Raw genomic sequence first — 16,458 nt, forward strand, 5'->3', positions numbered from 1 at the left:
CGTTATTCCTGTTATCCCTGTGATCCTGGCAATGATCCCAGTGATCCCTGCAATCCCAGTGATCCTGGCGATGATCCCAGTGATGATCCTGCTGATCCCAGTGATCCCTGAGATCCCGGTGCTGATCCCTGGGATCCCAGTGATGGTCCCACTGATCCTTGTGATCCCCATGCTCCCTGAGATCCTGGTGATGCTCCCTGGGATCCCTGCATGGATCCCTGCAGTGATCCGTGTGCTGATCCCTGTGCTGATCCCTGTGATCCCTTGATTCCTGTCATCCCGGCATGGATCCCTGTGATCCCTGGGCTGCTCCCTGGGATCCCTGCGCGGATCCCTGGGATCCCTGCGCGGATCCCTGTGTGATCCCTGGGATCCCTGCGCTGCTCCCTGGGATCCCTGCGTGGATCCCTGCACTGATCCCTGTGATCCCTGAGCTGATCCCTGCGTGGTTCCTTGCGCTGCTCCCTGCGCTGCTCCCTGCATGGATCCCTGTGCTGATCCCTGCAATCCCTGCGTGGATCCCTGTGATCCCTGCGTGGATCCCTGCGTGGATCCCCGCGCAGATCCCTGTGATCCCTTCGTGGATCCCTGTGTGATCCCTGCGTGGATCCCTGTGCGGATCCCTGCGCTGCTCCCTGGGATCCCCGCGTGGATCCCTGTGTGATCCCTGCGCGGATCCCTGTGTGATCCCTGTGATCCCTGCGTGGATCCCTGCGCGGATCCCTGCGCGGATCCCTGTGTGATCCCTGTGATCCCTGCGCGGATCCCTGTGTGATCCCTGGGATCCCCGCGCGGATTCCTGCGTGGATCCCTCGTGGATCCCTGTGATCCCTGCGCGGATCCCTGTGTGATCCCTGGGATCCCCGCGCGGATCCCCGCGCAGATCCCTGTGTGATCCGTGGGATCCCTGCGCCGCCGGCGCGGTGCCGTTGCAGGTGTCGCAGCTGATGCGGGCGGCGCGCAGCGGCACCAAGGACGGGCTGGAGCGCACGCGCATGGCCGTGCTGCGCCGCGTCACCTTCCTGCAGCGCCGCGACGGACCAGGTGAGCCCCGATCCCGGGAATCCCGGGATCCCGGCCCCAGGGAACCCCTGGGAATCCCGGGAATCCCATCCCCATGGAACTCCCGGATCCCGTCCCAGGGGAATCCCATCCCCATGGAACCCCCGGGATCCCATCCCCATGGAACCCCCGGGATCCCATCCCCATGGAACCCCCGGGATCCCATCCCCATGGAACCCCCGGGATCCCATCCCCATGGAACCCCCGGGATCCCATCCCCATGGAACCCCCGGGATCCCATCCCCATGGAACCCCCGGGATCCCGGCCCCATGGAACCCCCGGGATCCCATCCCCATGGAACCCCCGGGATCCCATCCCCATGGAACCCCCGGGATCCCATCCCCATGGAACCCCCGGGATCCCGGCCCCGGGAATCCCATCCCCATGGAACCCCCGGGATCCCATCCCCATGGAACCCCCGGGATCCCATCCCCATGGAACCCCCGGGATCCCGGCCCCGGGAATCCCGGCCCCAGGGAACCCCAGGAATCCCAGCCCCGGGGAATCTCCGGGATCCTGTCCCCAGGGAATCCCATCCCCATGGAACTCCCAGATCCCGGCCCCGGGAATCCCATCCCCATGGAACCCCGGGAATCCCATCCCCAGGGAACCCCCGGATCCCATCCCCATGGAACTCCTGGATCCCATCCCCAGGAATCCCATCCCCATGGAACCTCCAGATCCCAGCCCCAGGAATCCTGGCCCTGGGAATCCCGGCCCCATGGAACCCCCGGGATCCCATCCCCAGGGAATCTCCAGGATCCCGTCCCCAGGGAATCCCATCCCCAGGGAATCCCATCCCCATGGAACCCCCGGATCCCATCCCAGGGGAATCCCATCCCCATGGAACTTCCATGATCGCATCCCTTGGGATCCCATCCCCAGGGAATTCTGTCCATCCAGAAACTCTGGAATCCCCAGGGAATCTCCAGGGATCCCATCCCCAGGGAATCCCATTCCTATGGAATCTCCGGGGATCCCATTCCCATGGAACCTCCGGGGATCCCATCCCCAGGGAATCCGTCCCTCCAGAACCCCGGGAATCCCATCCCTCCGGAACCACAGGGATCCGATCCCTCTGGAACCACAGGGATCCGATCCCTATGGAACCCCGGGAATCCTGTCCCCAGAGAACCCCGGGGATCCCATCCCCAGGAATCCCATCCCTCTGGAACCACAGGGATCCCATCCCTATGGAACCCTGGGAATCCCGTCCCTCCAAACCCAGGGATCCCATCCCTATGGAACCCTGGGAATCCCGTCCCTCCAAACCCAGGGATCCCATCCCTCTGGAACCCAGGGAATCTCATCCCTGGGGAACCGCAGGGATCCCATCCCTATGGAATCTCCTTCCCCTCCTCCCACCTGATTCCATGGATCTGGAGCTTCCCGGGATCTCTGCAGGCTCCACCTCCCTCCTTTTGTCCTTCGGGGATAAAGCAGCAGCACCCGGCCGATCCTTGCCCTTTTCCTTCAGGATTCTGTCCCTTCAGGATTTCTTTCCCTGAATTCCCAATTCCCAAGATTTTTCCCAGCGGTTTTTCCCCTCAATTCCCAATTCCCGAGATTTTTCCCAGTGGTTTTTCCCCGGAATTCCCAATTCCGGAGTTTTTCCCAGCAGGTTTTCCCGGGATTCCCAATTCTGGAGCTTTTCCCAGTGGGTTTTCCCCTGAATACTTCGCAATTCCTGTGGCTTTTCCCAGCGTGTTTCCCCGGAATTCCCAATTCCGGGGCTTTTCCCAGCAGGTTTTCCCCAGAATTCCCAATTGTCGAGATTTTTCCCAGCGGGTTTTCCCCTGAATAATTCCCAATTCCGGAGTTTTTCCCAGTGGGTTTTTCCCGGAATTCCCAATTCCGGAGTTTTTCCCAGCGGTTTTTCCCCAGAATTCCCAATTCTCGAGATTTTTCCCAGCGGGTTTTCCCCTGAATAATTCCCAATTCCGTTGCTTTTCCCAGCGGGTTTTTCCCCGGGATTCCCAATTCTGGAGCTTTTCCCAGCAGTTTTTCCCCTCAATTCCCAATTCTGTTGCTTTTCCTAGCGGGTCCCAATTCCGGAGTTTTTCCCAGCGGTTTTTCCCTGGAATTCCCAATTCCGTTGCTTTTCCCAGCGGGTTTCCCGGGGATTCCCAATTCTGGAGTTTTTCCCAGCAGTTTTTCCCCAGAATTCCCAATTCCGGAGTTTTTCCCAGCGGGTTTCCCCGGGATTCCCAATTCCCGGCCTTTCCCTGTCCCGCAGGGGACGGGGAGCGCAGGAGGAGCGCGGCCGGGGCGGAGCAGCCGCCGCGCTCCCGCCGGAGCTCCCGGCTTTCCCTGGAGCAGCCGAGGGCAGGTAGGATCCAGGGGAGGTAGGATCGATCCCGCTGGATCCCAGCGCCTGGAGCTGGAGCTTCCCGCGGGATCGGCCGCGTGTGTCCCCAGAGCATTCCCAGAGCTTTCCCTGAGCATTCCCAGAGCTTTCCCAGAGCATTCCCAGAGCATTCCCAGAGCATTCCCAGAGCTTTCCCAGAGCATTCCCAGAGCATTCCCAGAGCATTCCCAGAGCATTCCCAGAGCATTCCCAGAGCTTTCCCAGAGCATTCCCAGAGCATTCCCAGAGCTTTCCCAGAGCATTCCCTGAGCATTCCCAGAGCATTCCCAGAGCATTCCCAGAGCTTTCCCAGAGCATTCCCAGAGCATTCCCAGAGCATTCCCTGAGCATTCCCATGGGATTGGCTGTGTGTCCCCAGAGCATTCCCAGAGCATTCCCAGAGCTTTCCCACAGCATTCCCACAGCATTCCCACAGCATTCCCAGAGCTTTCCCTGAGCATTCCCTGAGCATTCCCAAGGGATTGGCTGCGTGTTCCCAGCATTCCCATGGGATTGGCTGTGTGTGTCCCCAGAGCATTCCCAGAGCATTCCCAGAGCTTTCCCAGAGCTTTCCCAGAGCATTCCCAGAGCATTCCCAGAGCATTCCCAGAGCTTTCCCATGGCGTTGGATTGGCTGCATGTTCCCAGCATTCCCAAGGGGTGTGGCTGCATGTTCCCAGCATTCCCAAGGGATGTGGCTGCGTGTTCCTGGCTTTCCTGCAGCTTTTCTTGGAGTGGGATCAGCTGTGTCTATTCCCGACATTCCCAAAGCTTCCCATGGGATGGGATCGGCTGCACTTGTCACGCCATTCCCTGAGCATTCCCAAAGCTTCCCATGGGATCGGCTGCGTGTTCCTGCCATTCCTGGGGGGTTGGCTGAGTGTATCCCGCCATTCCCTTGGGATTGGTCCCGCCATTCCCGTGGGATTGGTCCCGCCGTTCCCTTGGGATCGGTCCCGCCATTCCCTCAGGATTGGTCCCACCATTCCTGTCATTCCCATGGGATCAGTCCCGCCATTCCCATGGGATCAGTCCCGCCATTCCCGTGGGATCGGTCCCGCCGTTCCCTTGGGATCAGTCCCGCCATTCCCGTGGGATCAGTCCCGCCATTCCCGCTGTTCCCGTGGAATCTCCCGCCATTCCCGTGGGATCGGTCCTGCCATTCCTGTGGGATTGTTCCCGCCATTCCCATGGGATCAGTCCCGCCATTCCCATGGGATCAGTCCTGCCATTCCCGTGGGATCAGTCCCGCCATTCCCGTGGAATCTCCCGCCATTCCCATGGAATCTCCCGCCATTCCCATGGAATCTCCCGCCATTCCCGTGGGATCAGTCCCGCCATTCCCGCTGTTCCCATGGAATCTCCCGCCATTCCTGTGGGATCTGTCCCGCCATTCCCGTGGAATCTCCCGCCATTCCCGTGGGATCAGTCCCGCCATTCCCGTGGGATCAGTCCTGCCATTCCCATGGGATCTGTCCCGCCATTCCCGCCGTTCCCGTGGGATCTCCCGCCATTCCCGTGGAATCTCCCGCCATTCCCATGGGATCAGTCCCGCCATTCCCGTGGAATCTCCCGCCATTCCCGTGGAATCTCCCGCCATTCCCGTGGGATCAGTCCCACCATTCCCATGGGATCGGTCCCGCCATTCCCGTGGGATTGGTCCCGCCGTTCCCATGGGATCGGTCCCGCCATTCCCACCGTTCCCATGGGATCAGTCCCACCATTCCCATGGGATCAGTCCCGCCATTCCCGTGGGATCTGTCCCGCCGTTCCCTTGGGATCAGTCCCGCCATTCCCGCCGTTCCCGTGGGATCTCCCGCCATTCCCGTGGGATCGCTCCCGCGGGGCCAGCGCGGCTTTGGGGCGCGGCGATCCCGGGAGAGCATCCCCGGGGAGGAGGAGCCGAAATTGGGGAAGGAAGACGGTCCCGCGGCCCTTCCCCTCCCTTCCCTTCCCCCTTCCCTCCCCCAGCCCTTCCCTTTCCCGGGATTTCTGCCCCGGGATGGCGCCGGGGCCATGTGGAGGCGACGGCCGCGCTCCCATCCCAAATTTCCCTTGGCTTATCCCGAGCTTTCCTTGGCTCGCTCGCCCTCCTCCTCCTCGGCCGCTTCCGCCTCGGGTAAGGGCTGCCCGCTCCGGCGCTTCCCGCTTTTCCTGCGCTCCCGGCTCCTTTTCCCGCCTCCTTTTCCTGTTTCCCGCTGGCTTGGAGCCAGGACGAGGCGCTGTTCCCTCTGTTTCCCTGCGGATTTTTGGGATGGGGATCCTCCCTGTCTCCTCCCCATGGCGTTGTCCCAGTCCCCACTCCGGCACTTCCCCTTTTCCCGACCCCTTTTCCCTTTTCCCAACCCCTTTTCCCGACCCCTTTTCCCGTTTCCCGCTGTTTCAGAGCGAGGACAAGGTGTTGTTCCCGCTGTTTCCTGGCAGATTTTTGGGATGGGGATCCTCCCTGTCTCCTCCCCATGGTGCTGTCCCGGTCCCCACTCCGGCACTTCCCCTTTTTCCGGCTGCTTTTTTCCCGGCTTTTTTTTCCCGGCTCCTTTTCCTGGCTCCTTTTCCCATTTCCCGCTGTTTCAGAGCCAGGACGAGGCGCTGTTCCCTCTGTTTCCCTGCGGATTTTTGGGATGGGGATCCTCCCTGTCTCCTCCCCATGGCGTTGTCCCGGTCCCCACTCCGGCACTTCCCCTTTTCCCGACCTCTTTTCCCGACTCCTTTTCCCGTATCCCGCTGCCTGTTCCCGCTGTTTCCTGGCAGATTTTTGGGATGGGGATCCTCCCTGTCCCTTCCTCTTGGCGCTGTCCTTGTCCCCACTCCGGCACTTCCCCCTTTCCCGACCCCTTTCCCGACCCTTTTCCCGTATCCCGCTGTCTGCTCCCGCTGTTTCCTGGCAGATTTTTGGGACGGGGACCCTCCAGTCCCCTCTCGGTGCCAGGCCCGCTCCTGCCCGGCTCGTCCCGGTGTCCGGTGCCGCTCGGGGTGGACACGGGACACCGGGACACCGGGACACCGGGACACCGGGACACCGGGAGCGCCTGCGGCCCCCGAGGCTCCGTGTGGGCTCGGTGTGGGCTCGGTTTGGGCTCCGTTTGGGCTCGGTTTGGCTCGGTTTGGCTCGGTTTGGCTCGGTTTGGCTCGGTTTGGCTCGGTTTGGCTGGGTTTGGGCTCAGTTTTGGCTCAGTTTGGGCTCGGTTTGGCTCGGTTTGGCTCGGTTTGGGCTCGGTCCGGGCTCGGTTTGGGCTCGGTTTGGCTCAGTTTGGCTCAGTTTGGGCTCAGTTTGGGCTTGGTTTGGGCTCAGTTTTGGCTCGGTTTGGCTCGGTTTGGCTCGGTTTGGCTCGGTTTGGCTCGGTTTGGGCTCGGTTTGGGCTCAGTTTGGGCTCGGTTTGGGCTCGGTTTGGGCTCAGTTCGGGCTCGGTTTGGCTCGGTTTGGCTCGGTTTGGGCTCGGTTTGGCTCGGTTTGGCTCGGTTTGGCTCGGTTTGGCTCGGTTTGGCTCGGTTTGGGCTCGGTTTGGCTCGGTTTGGCTCGGTTTGGCTCGGTTTGGCTCGGTTTGGCTCGGTTTGGCTCGGTTTGGCTCGGTTTGGCTCGGTTTGGCTCGGTTTGGCTCGGTTTGCCCCGGTTTGGCTCGGTTTGGCTCAGGTTGGGGTTTTTGGTGTTCCCGCCTGCAGGGGACTCGGAGGAGGAGGACAGCGGCTTCCTGGAGGTCTCCGTGTCCGACGTGAGGCACCCCCCGCCCCAGCTGGGCCCCGCGCCCCAGGGGCTGAGCCCGCAGCAGGTCCGGCAGCGTTCCCGGGATCCCGGGATCGGGGCGTTCCCGGGATCGGGGCTTTCCCGGGATCCTGGGGTCGGGGCTTTCCCGGGATCGGGGCCTTCCCGGGATCCTGGGATCGGGGCGTTCCCGGGATCGGGGCCTTCCCGGGATCCTGGGATCAGGGCTTTCCCGGGATGGGGGCGTTCCGGGATCCTGGGATCGGGGCGTTCCCGGAATCGGAGCGTTCCTGGGATCGGGGCCTTCCCAGGATCGGGGCGTTCCTGGGATCCTGGGATCGGGGCGTTCCCGGGATCAGGGCATTCCTGGGATCCTGGGATCAGGGCATTCCTGGGATCTCCTGGGGCTCGGGCCTTTCCTGGGATCCCTGAAGATCAAGGTGTTCCCGGGATCCCCAGGGATTGGGGCTTTCCTGGGATCCTGGGAGCAGGGCGTTCCTGGGATCCTGGGATCGGGGCGTTCCTGGAATCGGGGCGTTCCTGGGATCTCCTGGGATCGGGGCGTTCCCGGGATCCTGGGATTGGGGCTTTCCTGGGATCCTGGGAGCAGGGCGTTCCTGGGATCCTGGGATCGGGGCGTTCCTGGAATCGGGGCGTTCCTGGGATCTCCTGGGATCGGGGCGTTCCCGGGATCGGGGCTTTCCCGGGATCCTGGGATCGGGGCGTTCCTGGGATCTCCTGGAATCGGGGCGTTCCTGGGATCCTGGGATCGGGGCTTTCCCGGGATCTCCTGGGATCGGGGTGTTCCTGGAATCGGGGCGTTCCTGGGATCTCCTGGGATTGGGGCTTTCCTGGGATTGGATCTCCCAGGGATCAGGGCTTTCCCAGGATCATGGAGGATCGAGGGTTTCCCAGGATCTCTGGGGACTGGGGCTTTCCTGGGATCCCTGGGATCGGGGCTTTCCTGGGATCCCCAGGGATTGGGGCTTTCCTGGGATCTCTTGGGATGGGGGCTTTCCCAGGATCTCCTGATATTGGGGCTTTCCTGGGATCTCCTGTGATGGGGCCCTGCTTGGGATCTCTGGGATCAAGGCTTTCCTGGGATCTCTTGGGATTGGGGCTTTCTTGGGATTGGGATTGAGGTTTTCCTGGGATTGGGATCGGGGCTTTCCTGGGATTGGGATTGAGGCTTTCCTGGGATTGGGACTGGGGCTTTCCTGGGATTGGGATCGGGGCTTTCCTGGGATTGGGATTGAGGTTTTCCTGGGATTGGGATCGGGGTTTTCCTGGGATTGGGATCGGGGCTTTCCTGGGATTGGGATCGGGGCTTTCCTGGGATTGGCATTGAGGCTTTCCTGGGATTGGGACTGGGGTTTTCCTGGGATTGGGACTGGGGTTTTCCTGGGATTGGGATCGGGGCTTTCCTGGGATTGGGATCGCGGCTTTCCTGGGATTGGGATTGGGGCTTTCCTGGGATTGGGATTGAGGCTTTCCTGGGATTGGGATTGAGGTTTTCCTGGGATTGGGATTGAGGTTTTCCTGGGATTGGGATCGGGGCTTTCCCATGTTTGGGATCGTGGTGCTTTCCTGGGGGTTCCCGTGTCCCCTGGGCCCTGTGGTTGGGCAAGGAGGAAAGGCTGAGTCAGCAAAACGGGCGCGGCTGAGTCAGCAAAACTGGCGCGGCTGAGTCAGCACTTCCGCAGGGCTGGGCTGGTTCCCTTTTCCTGGGATTTGGGCTTGGGGGATCACGGCTGAGCCCCACGGGCTGGACCTGCCTCTCCCCTCTCCTGGGGTTTGGGATTTGGGGATCAGGGCTGTGCCTGCATTTCCCAATCCTGGGATTGGGGATTTTGGGATCAGAGTTATGCCTGCATTTCCCAATCCCAGGATGGGGGATTTTGGGATCAGGGCTGTGCCTGCATTTCCCAATCCTGGGATTGGGGATTTTGGGATCAGGGCTGTGCCTGCCTTTCCCTGATCCTGGAACTCTGGGCTCTGGGATCAGGGCTGTGCCTGTATTTCTGGATCCCGGGATCGGGGATTTTGGGATCAGGGCTGTACCTGCCATTCCCTGATCCCAGGATTGGGATTTGTAGGATCACACCTCTGCCTGCACTTCCCTGATCCCAGGATTGGGGATTTTGGGATCAGGGCTGTGCCTGCATTTCCCAATCCTGGGATCGGGGAATTTTGGGATCAGGGCTGTGCCTGCCTTTGCAGATCCCGGGATTTGGGATTTGTAGGATCAGAGCTGTACCTGCCTTTCCAGATCCTGGGATCGGGGAATTTTGGGATCAGGGCTGTGCCTGTCTTTGTGGATCCGGGATCAGGGATTTTGGGATCAGGGCTGTGCCTGCATTTCCCAATCCCGGGATTGGGGATTTTGGGATCAGGGCTGTGCCTGTCTTTGTGGATCTGGGATCAGGGATTTTGGGATCAGGGCTGTGCCTGCCTTTCCGGATCCGGGATTGGGGATTTTGGGATCAGGGATGTACCTGCCTTTCCAGATCCCGGGATTTGGGATTTGTAGGATCAGAGCTGTGCCTGCCTTTCCAGATCCTGGGATCGGGGAATTTTGGGATCAGGGCTGTACCTGCCTTTCCGGATCTGCGATCAGGGATTTTGGGATCAGGGCTGTGCCTGCCTTTCCGGATCCTGGGATTGGGGATTTTGGGATCAGGGCTGTGCCTGCCTTTCCCAATCCTGGGATTGGGGATTTTGGGATCAGGGCTGTGCCTGCCTTTCCCAATCCCAGGATTGGGGATTTTGGGCTCAGGGCTGTGCCTGCCTTTCCCAATCCCAGGATTGGGGATTTTGGGCTCAGAGCTGTGCCTGCCTTTCCCAAATCCGGGATGGGGATTCCGGGCTCAGGCTCCCGTGCCCGCAGGTGCTCCGCCGGCACATCCTGGGCTCCATCGTGCAGAGCGAGCGCAGCTACGTGGACTCCCTGAGGCGCATCCTGCAGGTGGGGCCCGCCCGGGCTGCCCCGGCGCCGATCCCGGGATCCCGGCGCCGATCCCAGGATCCCAGCGCCGATCCCGGGCTGCCCCGGCGCCGATCCCGGGATCCCAGCGCCGATCCTGGGATCCCGGCGCCGATCCCGGGATCCCGGCGCCGATCCCGGGATCCCGGCGCCGATCCCGGGATCCTGGCGCCGATCCCGGGATCCCGGCGCCGATCCCGGGATCCCAGCGCCGCCGTTCCCGCAGGATTACCGGGACCCGCTGCTGGAGATGGAGCCCAAGGTGCTGAGCGCCCGCAAGTGCCAGGTGGTGTTCTTCCGGCTCAGGGAGATCCTGCAGTGCCACTCCATGTTCCAGATCGCCCTGGCCTCCCGCGTGGCCGAGTGGGATTCCAACGAGAAGATCGGCGACCTCTTCGTGGCCTCGGTGCGGGGAAAACGGGAACGGCCCCGCAATCCTGCTGGGAGCCTGGCAAAAAGTGGGAACAGCCCCAAAATCCCACCAGGGGCCTGGCAAAAAGTGGGAATGGCCCCAAAATCCCACCAGGGGCCAGGCAAAACCTGGGAATGGCCCCAGAATCCCACCAGGGGCCTGGCAAAAATCAGGAATGGCCCCAGAATCCCACCAGGGGCCTGGCAAAAACTGGGAATGGTCCCAGAATCCCACCAGGGGCCTGGCAAAAACTGGGAATGGTCCCAGAATCCCACCAGGGGCCTGGCAAAAACTGGGAATGGCCACAAATCCCACTGGGATCCCAGCAAAAACCAAGAATGGCCACAAATCCTGGTGGGATCCCAGCAAAAACTGGGAATGGCCCCCAAAATCCCATTAAATAAAACAGGAATGGCCCCAGATCCTGCTGGGGTCACAGCAAAAACTGGGAACAGCCCCCAAAATCCCTCTGGGATCAGAGATTTGGAATCTCCCCTAAATGCCCCTGGAATCTCCTCAAAAACCTGGAGGTGCCCCCAGACCTCCCCAAAGATTGGGAATCTTGCCCCAAAACCCCCCTGGGATTGGAGACAGGGAATCACTGCCGGACCTCCCCGAGATCCCATCAGAACCTGAGAATCAGGAATCGCCCCAAAATCCCCCTGGGATCCCACCAGGGATGGGTGGAGCGATGGAGCCCAAACTAGGACAGCCCCAGCGCCCCGGACTTTGCCCACCCCGTTTTTTGGAAGCTCCACCTGATTTTTGGAAGCCCCACCCCATTTTTTGGGAAGCCCCACGCCATTCTTTAGGAAGCTCCACCCATTTTTTGGGAAGCCCCATCCCATTTTTTGGGAAGCCCCACCCCATTCTTTAGGAAGCTTCACCCATTTTTTGGGAAGCCCCATCCCATTTTTTGGGAAGCCCCACCCCATTCTTTAGGATGCCCCACACGATTTTTGGAAGCCCCACACGATTTTTGGGAAGCCCCAACCAGGTTTTGGAAGCTCCACCTGATTTTTGGAAGCCCCACCCCATTTTTTGGGAAGCCCCACCCCATTTTTGGGAAGCCCCACGCCATTCCCGCTCTCCCGTCCTCTCCCAGTTCTCCAAGCCCATGGTGCTGGACTTCCAGCTTCAGTAGGAAGAAAAACCGGGAATGAGCCCCAAGCATCCCTTGGGATCCCACCAGGGATGGGAGGAGGATTGGAGTGATGGGACACCCCCAGCACTTCACCCACACCGTGTTTTGGGAAGCCCCACCCAATTTTTGGAAGCTCCACCCAGTTTTTGGAAGCTCCACCCAGTTTTTGGGAAGCCCCACCCCATTCTTTAGGAAGCCCCGCACGATTTTTGGAAGCCACACCCAGGTTTTGGAAGCCCCACCCAGTTTTTGGAAGCTCCACCTGATTTTTGGAAGCCCCACCCCATTTTTTGGGAAGCCCCACGCCATTCTTTAGGAAGCTTCACCCATTTTTTGGGAAGCCCCATCCCATTTTTTGGGAAGCCCCACCCCATTCTTTAGGAAGCCCCACACGATTTTTGGAAGCCACACCCAGGTTTTGGAAGCCCCACCCCATTTTTGGGAAGCCCCACGCCATTCCCGCTCTCCCATCCTCTCCCAGTTCTCCAAGCCCATGGTTCTGGACTTCCAGCTTCAGTAGGAAGAAAAACCGGGAATGAGCCCCAAGCATCCCTTGGGATCCCACCAGGGATGGGAGGAGGATTGGAGTGATGGGATACCCCCAGCACTTCACCCACCCCGTGTTTTGGGAAGCCCCACCCAATTTTTGGAAGCCACACCCAGTTTTTGGAAGCCACACTCATTTTTGGAAGCTCCACCCAGTTTTTGGGAAGCCCCACCCCATTTTTTAGGAAGCCCCGCACGATTTTTGGAAGCCACACCCAGGTTTTGGAAGCCCCACCCAGTTTTTGGAAGCTCCACCTGATTTTGGGAAGCCCCACCCCATTTTTTGGGAAGCCCCACCCCATTCTTTAGGAAGCTCCACCCATTTTTTGGGAAGCCCCATCCCATTTTTTGGGAAGCCCCACCCCATTCTTTAGGAAGCCCCACACGATTTTTGGAAGCCCCACCCAGTTTTTGGAAGCTCCACCTGATTTTTGGGAAGCCCCACGCCATTCTTTAGGAAGCTCCACCCATTTTTTGGGAAGCCCCACCCCATTTTTGGAAGCCCCACCCCATTTTTTGGGAAGCCCCACGCCATTCCCGCTCTCCCGTCCTCTCCCAGTTCTCCAAGTCCATGGTGCTGGACTTGAGACCTCACTCAGTCAGAAGAAAAACCGGGAATCGACCCCAAACATCCCTTGGGATCCCACCAGGGATGGGTGGAGGATTGGAGTGATGGGACACCCCCAGCACTTCACCCACCCCGTTTTTTGGGAAGCCCCACCTGGTTTTTGGAAGCCACACCCAGTTTTTGGAAGCCACACTCATTTTTGGAAGCCACACTCATTTTTGGAAGCTCCACCCAGTTTTTGGGAAGCCCCACCCCATTTTTTAGGAAGCCCCACACGATTTTTGGGAAGCCCCAACCAGGTTTTGGAAGCTCCACCTGATTTTTGGAAGCCCCACCCCATTTTTTGGGAAGCCCCACCCCATTTTTTGGGAAGCCCCACGCCATTCCCGCTCTCCCGTCCTCTCCCAGTTCTCCAAGTCCATGGTGCTGGACGTCTACAGCGACTACGTCAACAACTTCACGGCGGCCATGTCCCTGATCAAGAAGGCCTGTCTGACCAAACCCGCCTTCCTGGACTTCCTCAAGGTCAGCGCGGCCCCTCCGGGCTCGGCTTTTCCCAAAATTCCCGTTTTTTGGTGGCGTTTCCCCAAAACCCCCGTCACCGTGGCCTTTCCCCCGCGGCAGAAGCGGCAGATGGCCAGCGCCGACCGCGTCACGCTCTACGGGCTGATGGTGAAGCCCATCCAGAGGTTCCCCCAGTTCATCCTCCTCCTGCAGGTGAGAGCGGGGAGAGGCTCTGGAGGACATCTGGGAGGTTCTGGAGGACATCTGGGAGGTTCTGGAGGACATCAGGGAGGGTCTGGAGGACATCTGGGAGGTTCTGGAGGACATCAGGGAGGTTCTGGAGGACATCAGGGAGGTTCTGGAAGACATCTGGGAGGTTCTGGAAGACATTTGGGAGGTTCTGGAGGACATCTGGGAGGTTCTGGAGGACATCTGGGAGGTTCTGGAGAAGGTTTTGGGGAGCTTTTGGGAGGTTCTGGAGAAGGTTTTGGGGAGCTTTGGGAGGTTTTAGAGAAGGTCTTTGGGAGCTTTTGAAGAATGTTCTGGAGAAGGTTTTCAGGAGCTTCTGGAGGATGGTTTTGGGAGGTTCTGGAGAAGGTTTTGGGGAGCATTCGGAGAAAGTTTTTGGGAAGTTCTGGAGATGGTCCAGAGGAGGTTCTGGAGGAGGTTTCTGGGAGTTTCTGGAGAAGGTTTTGGGGAGGTTCTGGAGAAGGTTTTGGGAAGTTCTGGAGGAGGTTTTGGGGAGTTTTTGGAGGAGGTTTTTGGGAGGTTCTGGAAAAGGACTGGGGAGGTTCTGGAGAAAAGTTTTGAGGAGGTTCTGGAGAAGGTTTTTGGGAGATTCTTTAGGAGGTTTTGGGGAGCCTTTGGAGGAGTCTTTTGAGAGGTTCTGGAGAAGGTTTGGGGCAAGTTTACAGAGATTTTGGAGAAGGTTTTTGGGAGGTTCTGGAGAAAGTTTTTGGGAGGTTCTGGAGAAGGTTTTTGGGAGGTTCTGGAGAAGGTTTTTGGGAGGTTCTGGAGAAGGTTTTTGGGAGGTTCTGGAGAAAGTTTTTGGGAGGTTCTGGAGAAGGTTTTTGGGAGGTTCTGGAGAAGGTTTTTGGGAGGTTCTGGAGAAAGTTTTTGGGAGGTTCTGGAGAAGGTTTTTGGGAGGTTCTGGAGAAGCACCCTTCTGGGAGGTTCTGGAGAAGGTTTTTGGGAGGTTCTGGAGAAAGTTTTTGGGAGGTTCTGGAGAAGGTTTTTGGGAGGTTCTGGAGAAGCACCTTTTTGGGAGCTGCAGGACAGGGACACCCTTTGGAGTGACCACCCTGGTTGGATGTTTGGATCCACCCAAGGATCATCCTCCAACCCTCAGCGTTGGAGGCTCTGTGAGCGTTGCTGTGGCGGTTCCTCAGGGCCACGCCCGGTGTTTCCGTGTCCCAGGACATGCTGAAGAACACCCCGCGCGGCCACGCCGACCGCCTGTCCCTGCAGCTGGCGCTGACCGAGCTGGAGACGCTGGCCGAGAAGCTCAACGAGCAGAAGCGCTTGGCCGACCAGGTGGCCGAGATGCAGCAGCTCAGCAAGAGCATCAGCGACCGCAGCAGCTTCAACAAGGTGGGGGCTCCTCGTCACCCTCGTCTTTGTCCTCATCCTCACCTCATCTTCCTTGTTCTCCTTTTCTTCATCCTTATTTTCATCCTCATCATCCTCATCATCCTTGTCCTCCTTGTCCTCCTTCTTGTTCTCGTCCTCCTCGTCCTCCTCCTTGTCCTTCTCATCCTCGTCTTCCTTGTCCTCCACCTCATTTTCTTTCCTCCTTTTCTTCATCCTCCTCGTCCTCCTCCTCATTCTCCTCCTTGTCTTCCTCTCCTCCTCGTCTTCTTCTCCTCCTCGTCCTCTTCCTCCTCATCCTCCTCCTCATCCTCCTCCTTGTCCTCCTCGTCCTCCTCATCCTCCTCCTCATCCTCCTCATCCTCCTCATCCTCCTCCTTGTCCTCTTCATCCTCCTCATCCTCCTCCTCATCCTCCTCATCCTCCTCCTTGTCCTCCTCATCCTCCTCATCCTCCTCATCCTCCTCCTCATCCTCCTCATCCTCCTCCTTGTCCTCCTCATCCTCCTCATCCTCCTCATCCTCCTCCTCATCCTCCTCATCCTCCTCCTCGTCCTCCTCCTCCTCCTCGTCCTCCTCCTCGTCTTCCTCCTCATCCTCCTTGTCCTCCTCCTCGTCTTCCTCTCCTCCTCATCTTCTTCTCCTCCTCGTCCTCCTCCTCCTCCTCGTCCTCCTGCTCCTCCTCCTCCTCATCCTCCTCATCCTCCTCCTTGTCCTCCTTGTCCTCCTCCTTGTCCTCCTCCTCCTCGTCTTCCTCTCCTCCTCGTCTTCTTCTCCTCGTCCTCCTCCTCCTCCTTGTCCTCCTCATCCTCCTCATCCTCCTCCTCCTTGTGTTCTTCTCCTCGTCCTCCTCGTCCTCCTCCTCGTCCTTCTCCTTGTCCTTCTCCTCGTCCTCCTCTCCTCCTCGTCTTCCTCTCCTCCTCGTCCTCCTCATCTTCCTCCTCCTCCTCCTCCTCTTCCTTGTTCTCCACCTCATTTTCTTCATTCTACTTTTCTTCATCCTCCTCATCCTCCTCCTCCTCCTCCTCCTCATCTTCCTTGTCCTCCACCCCATCCCCATCCTCAGCGGGGTTTGGAGCTGCTGGGTGGGGTTTGTGGTCCCTCTCCACATCTTCGGGTTTTTTGGGAAGCGGGATCCCGGTTAGGTCCCAGCGGATCCGAGCCTTGAAGGTGGAATTTGGGAATTCCTCCCCAGGGATCTGCTGGGTTTGGATTTGGAGCTCCTGCTCCATGTCAGGGTGTCTCCAGGTTCTGGAGGAGGTTTGGGAGCTTTTGGAGTTTTGGGAAGTTCTGGAGGTTTTGGGGAGTTCCTGGAGAAGGTTTGGGAGCTTTTGAAAAAGGTTTGGGAGGATCTGGAGAAGGTTTTTGGGAGAATCTGGAGATGATTTTTGGGAAGATCTGGAGAAGGTTTTGGGGATGATCTGCAGAAGGTTTTAGGAGGTTCTGGAGAAGGTTTTTTGGGAGCTTTTGGAGAAGTTCTGGGGAACAGTGGAGAAGATTTGGAGACATTTTTGATAAAGTTTTTGGGAGGATCTGGAGGAGTTTTTTGGGGAGGATCTGGAGAAGGTTTTGGGAGGATCTGGAGGAGTTTTTTGGGGAGGATCT

The 16,458-nt window shown here is 59.2% G+C and overlaps 1 protein-coding gene across 1 annotated transcript in view; it reads left to right on the forward strand.

The window, feature by feature from the left end:
• ARHGEF10L (Rho guanine nucleotide exchange factor 10 like) overlaps positions 1 to 16,458 on the forward strand; it is a 56,512-nt gene that overhangs the window by 9,458 nt on the left and 30,596 nt on the right. Inside the window, exons 7-14 of the mRNA XM_077788197.1 lie at positions 936 to 1,044; positions 3,300 to 3,392; positions 7,071 to 7,177; positions 9,998 to 10,075; positions 10,320 to 10,499; positions 13,172 to 13,288; positions 13,388 to 13,480; positions 14,684 to 14,857. Of these exons, the coding sequence (XP_077644323.1) occupies positions 936 to 1,044; positions 3,300 to 3,392; positions 7,071 to 7,177; positions 9,998 to 10,075; positions 10,320 to 10,499; positions 13,172 to 13,288; positions 13,388 to 13,480; positions 14,684 to 14,857 (951 nt within the window). The remainder of the gene's footprint in view (positions 1 to 935; positions 1,045 to 3,299; positions 3,393 to 7,070; positions 7,178 to 9,997; positions 10,076 to 10,319; positions 10,500 to 13,171; positions 13,289 to 13,387; positions 13,481 to 14,683; positions 14,858 to 16,458) is intronic.

The sequence above is a fragment of the Lonchura striata genome, chromosome 24 (genome assembly GCF_046129695.1).
Source record: "Lonchura striata isolate bLonStr1 chromosome 24, bLonStr1.mat, whole genome shotgun sequence".
Classification (NCBI taxonomy): Eukaryota; Metazoa; Chordata; class Aves; order Passeriformes; family Estrildidae; genus Lonchura; species Lonchura striata.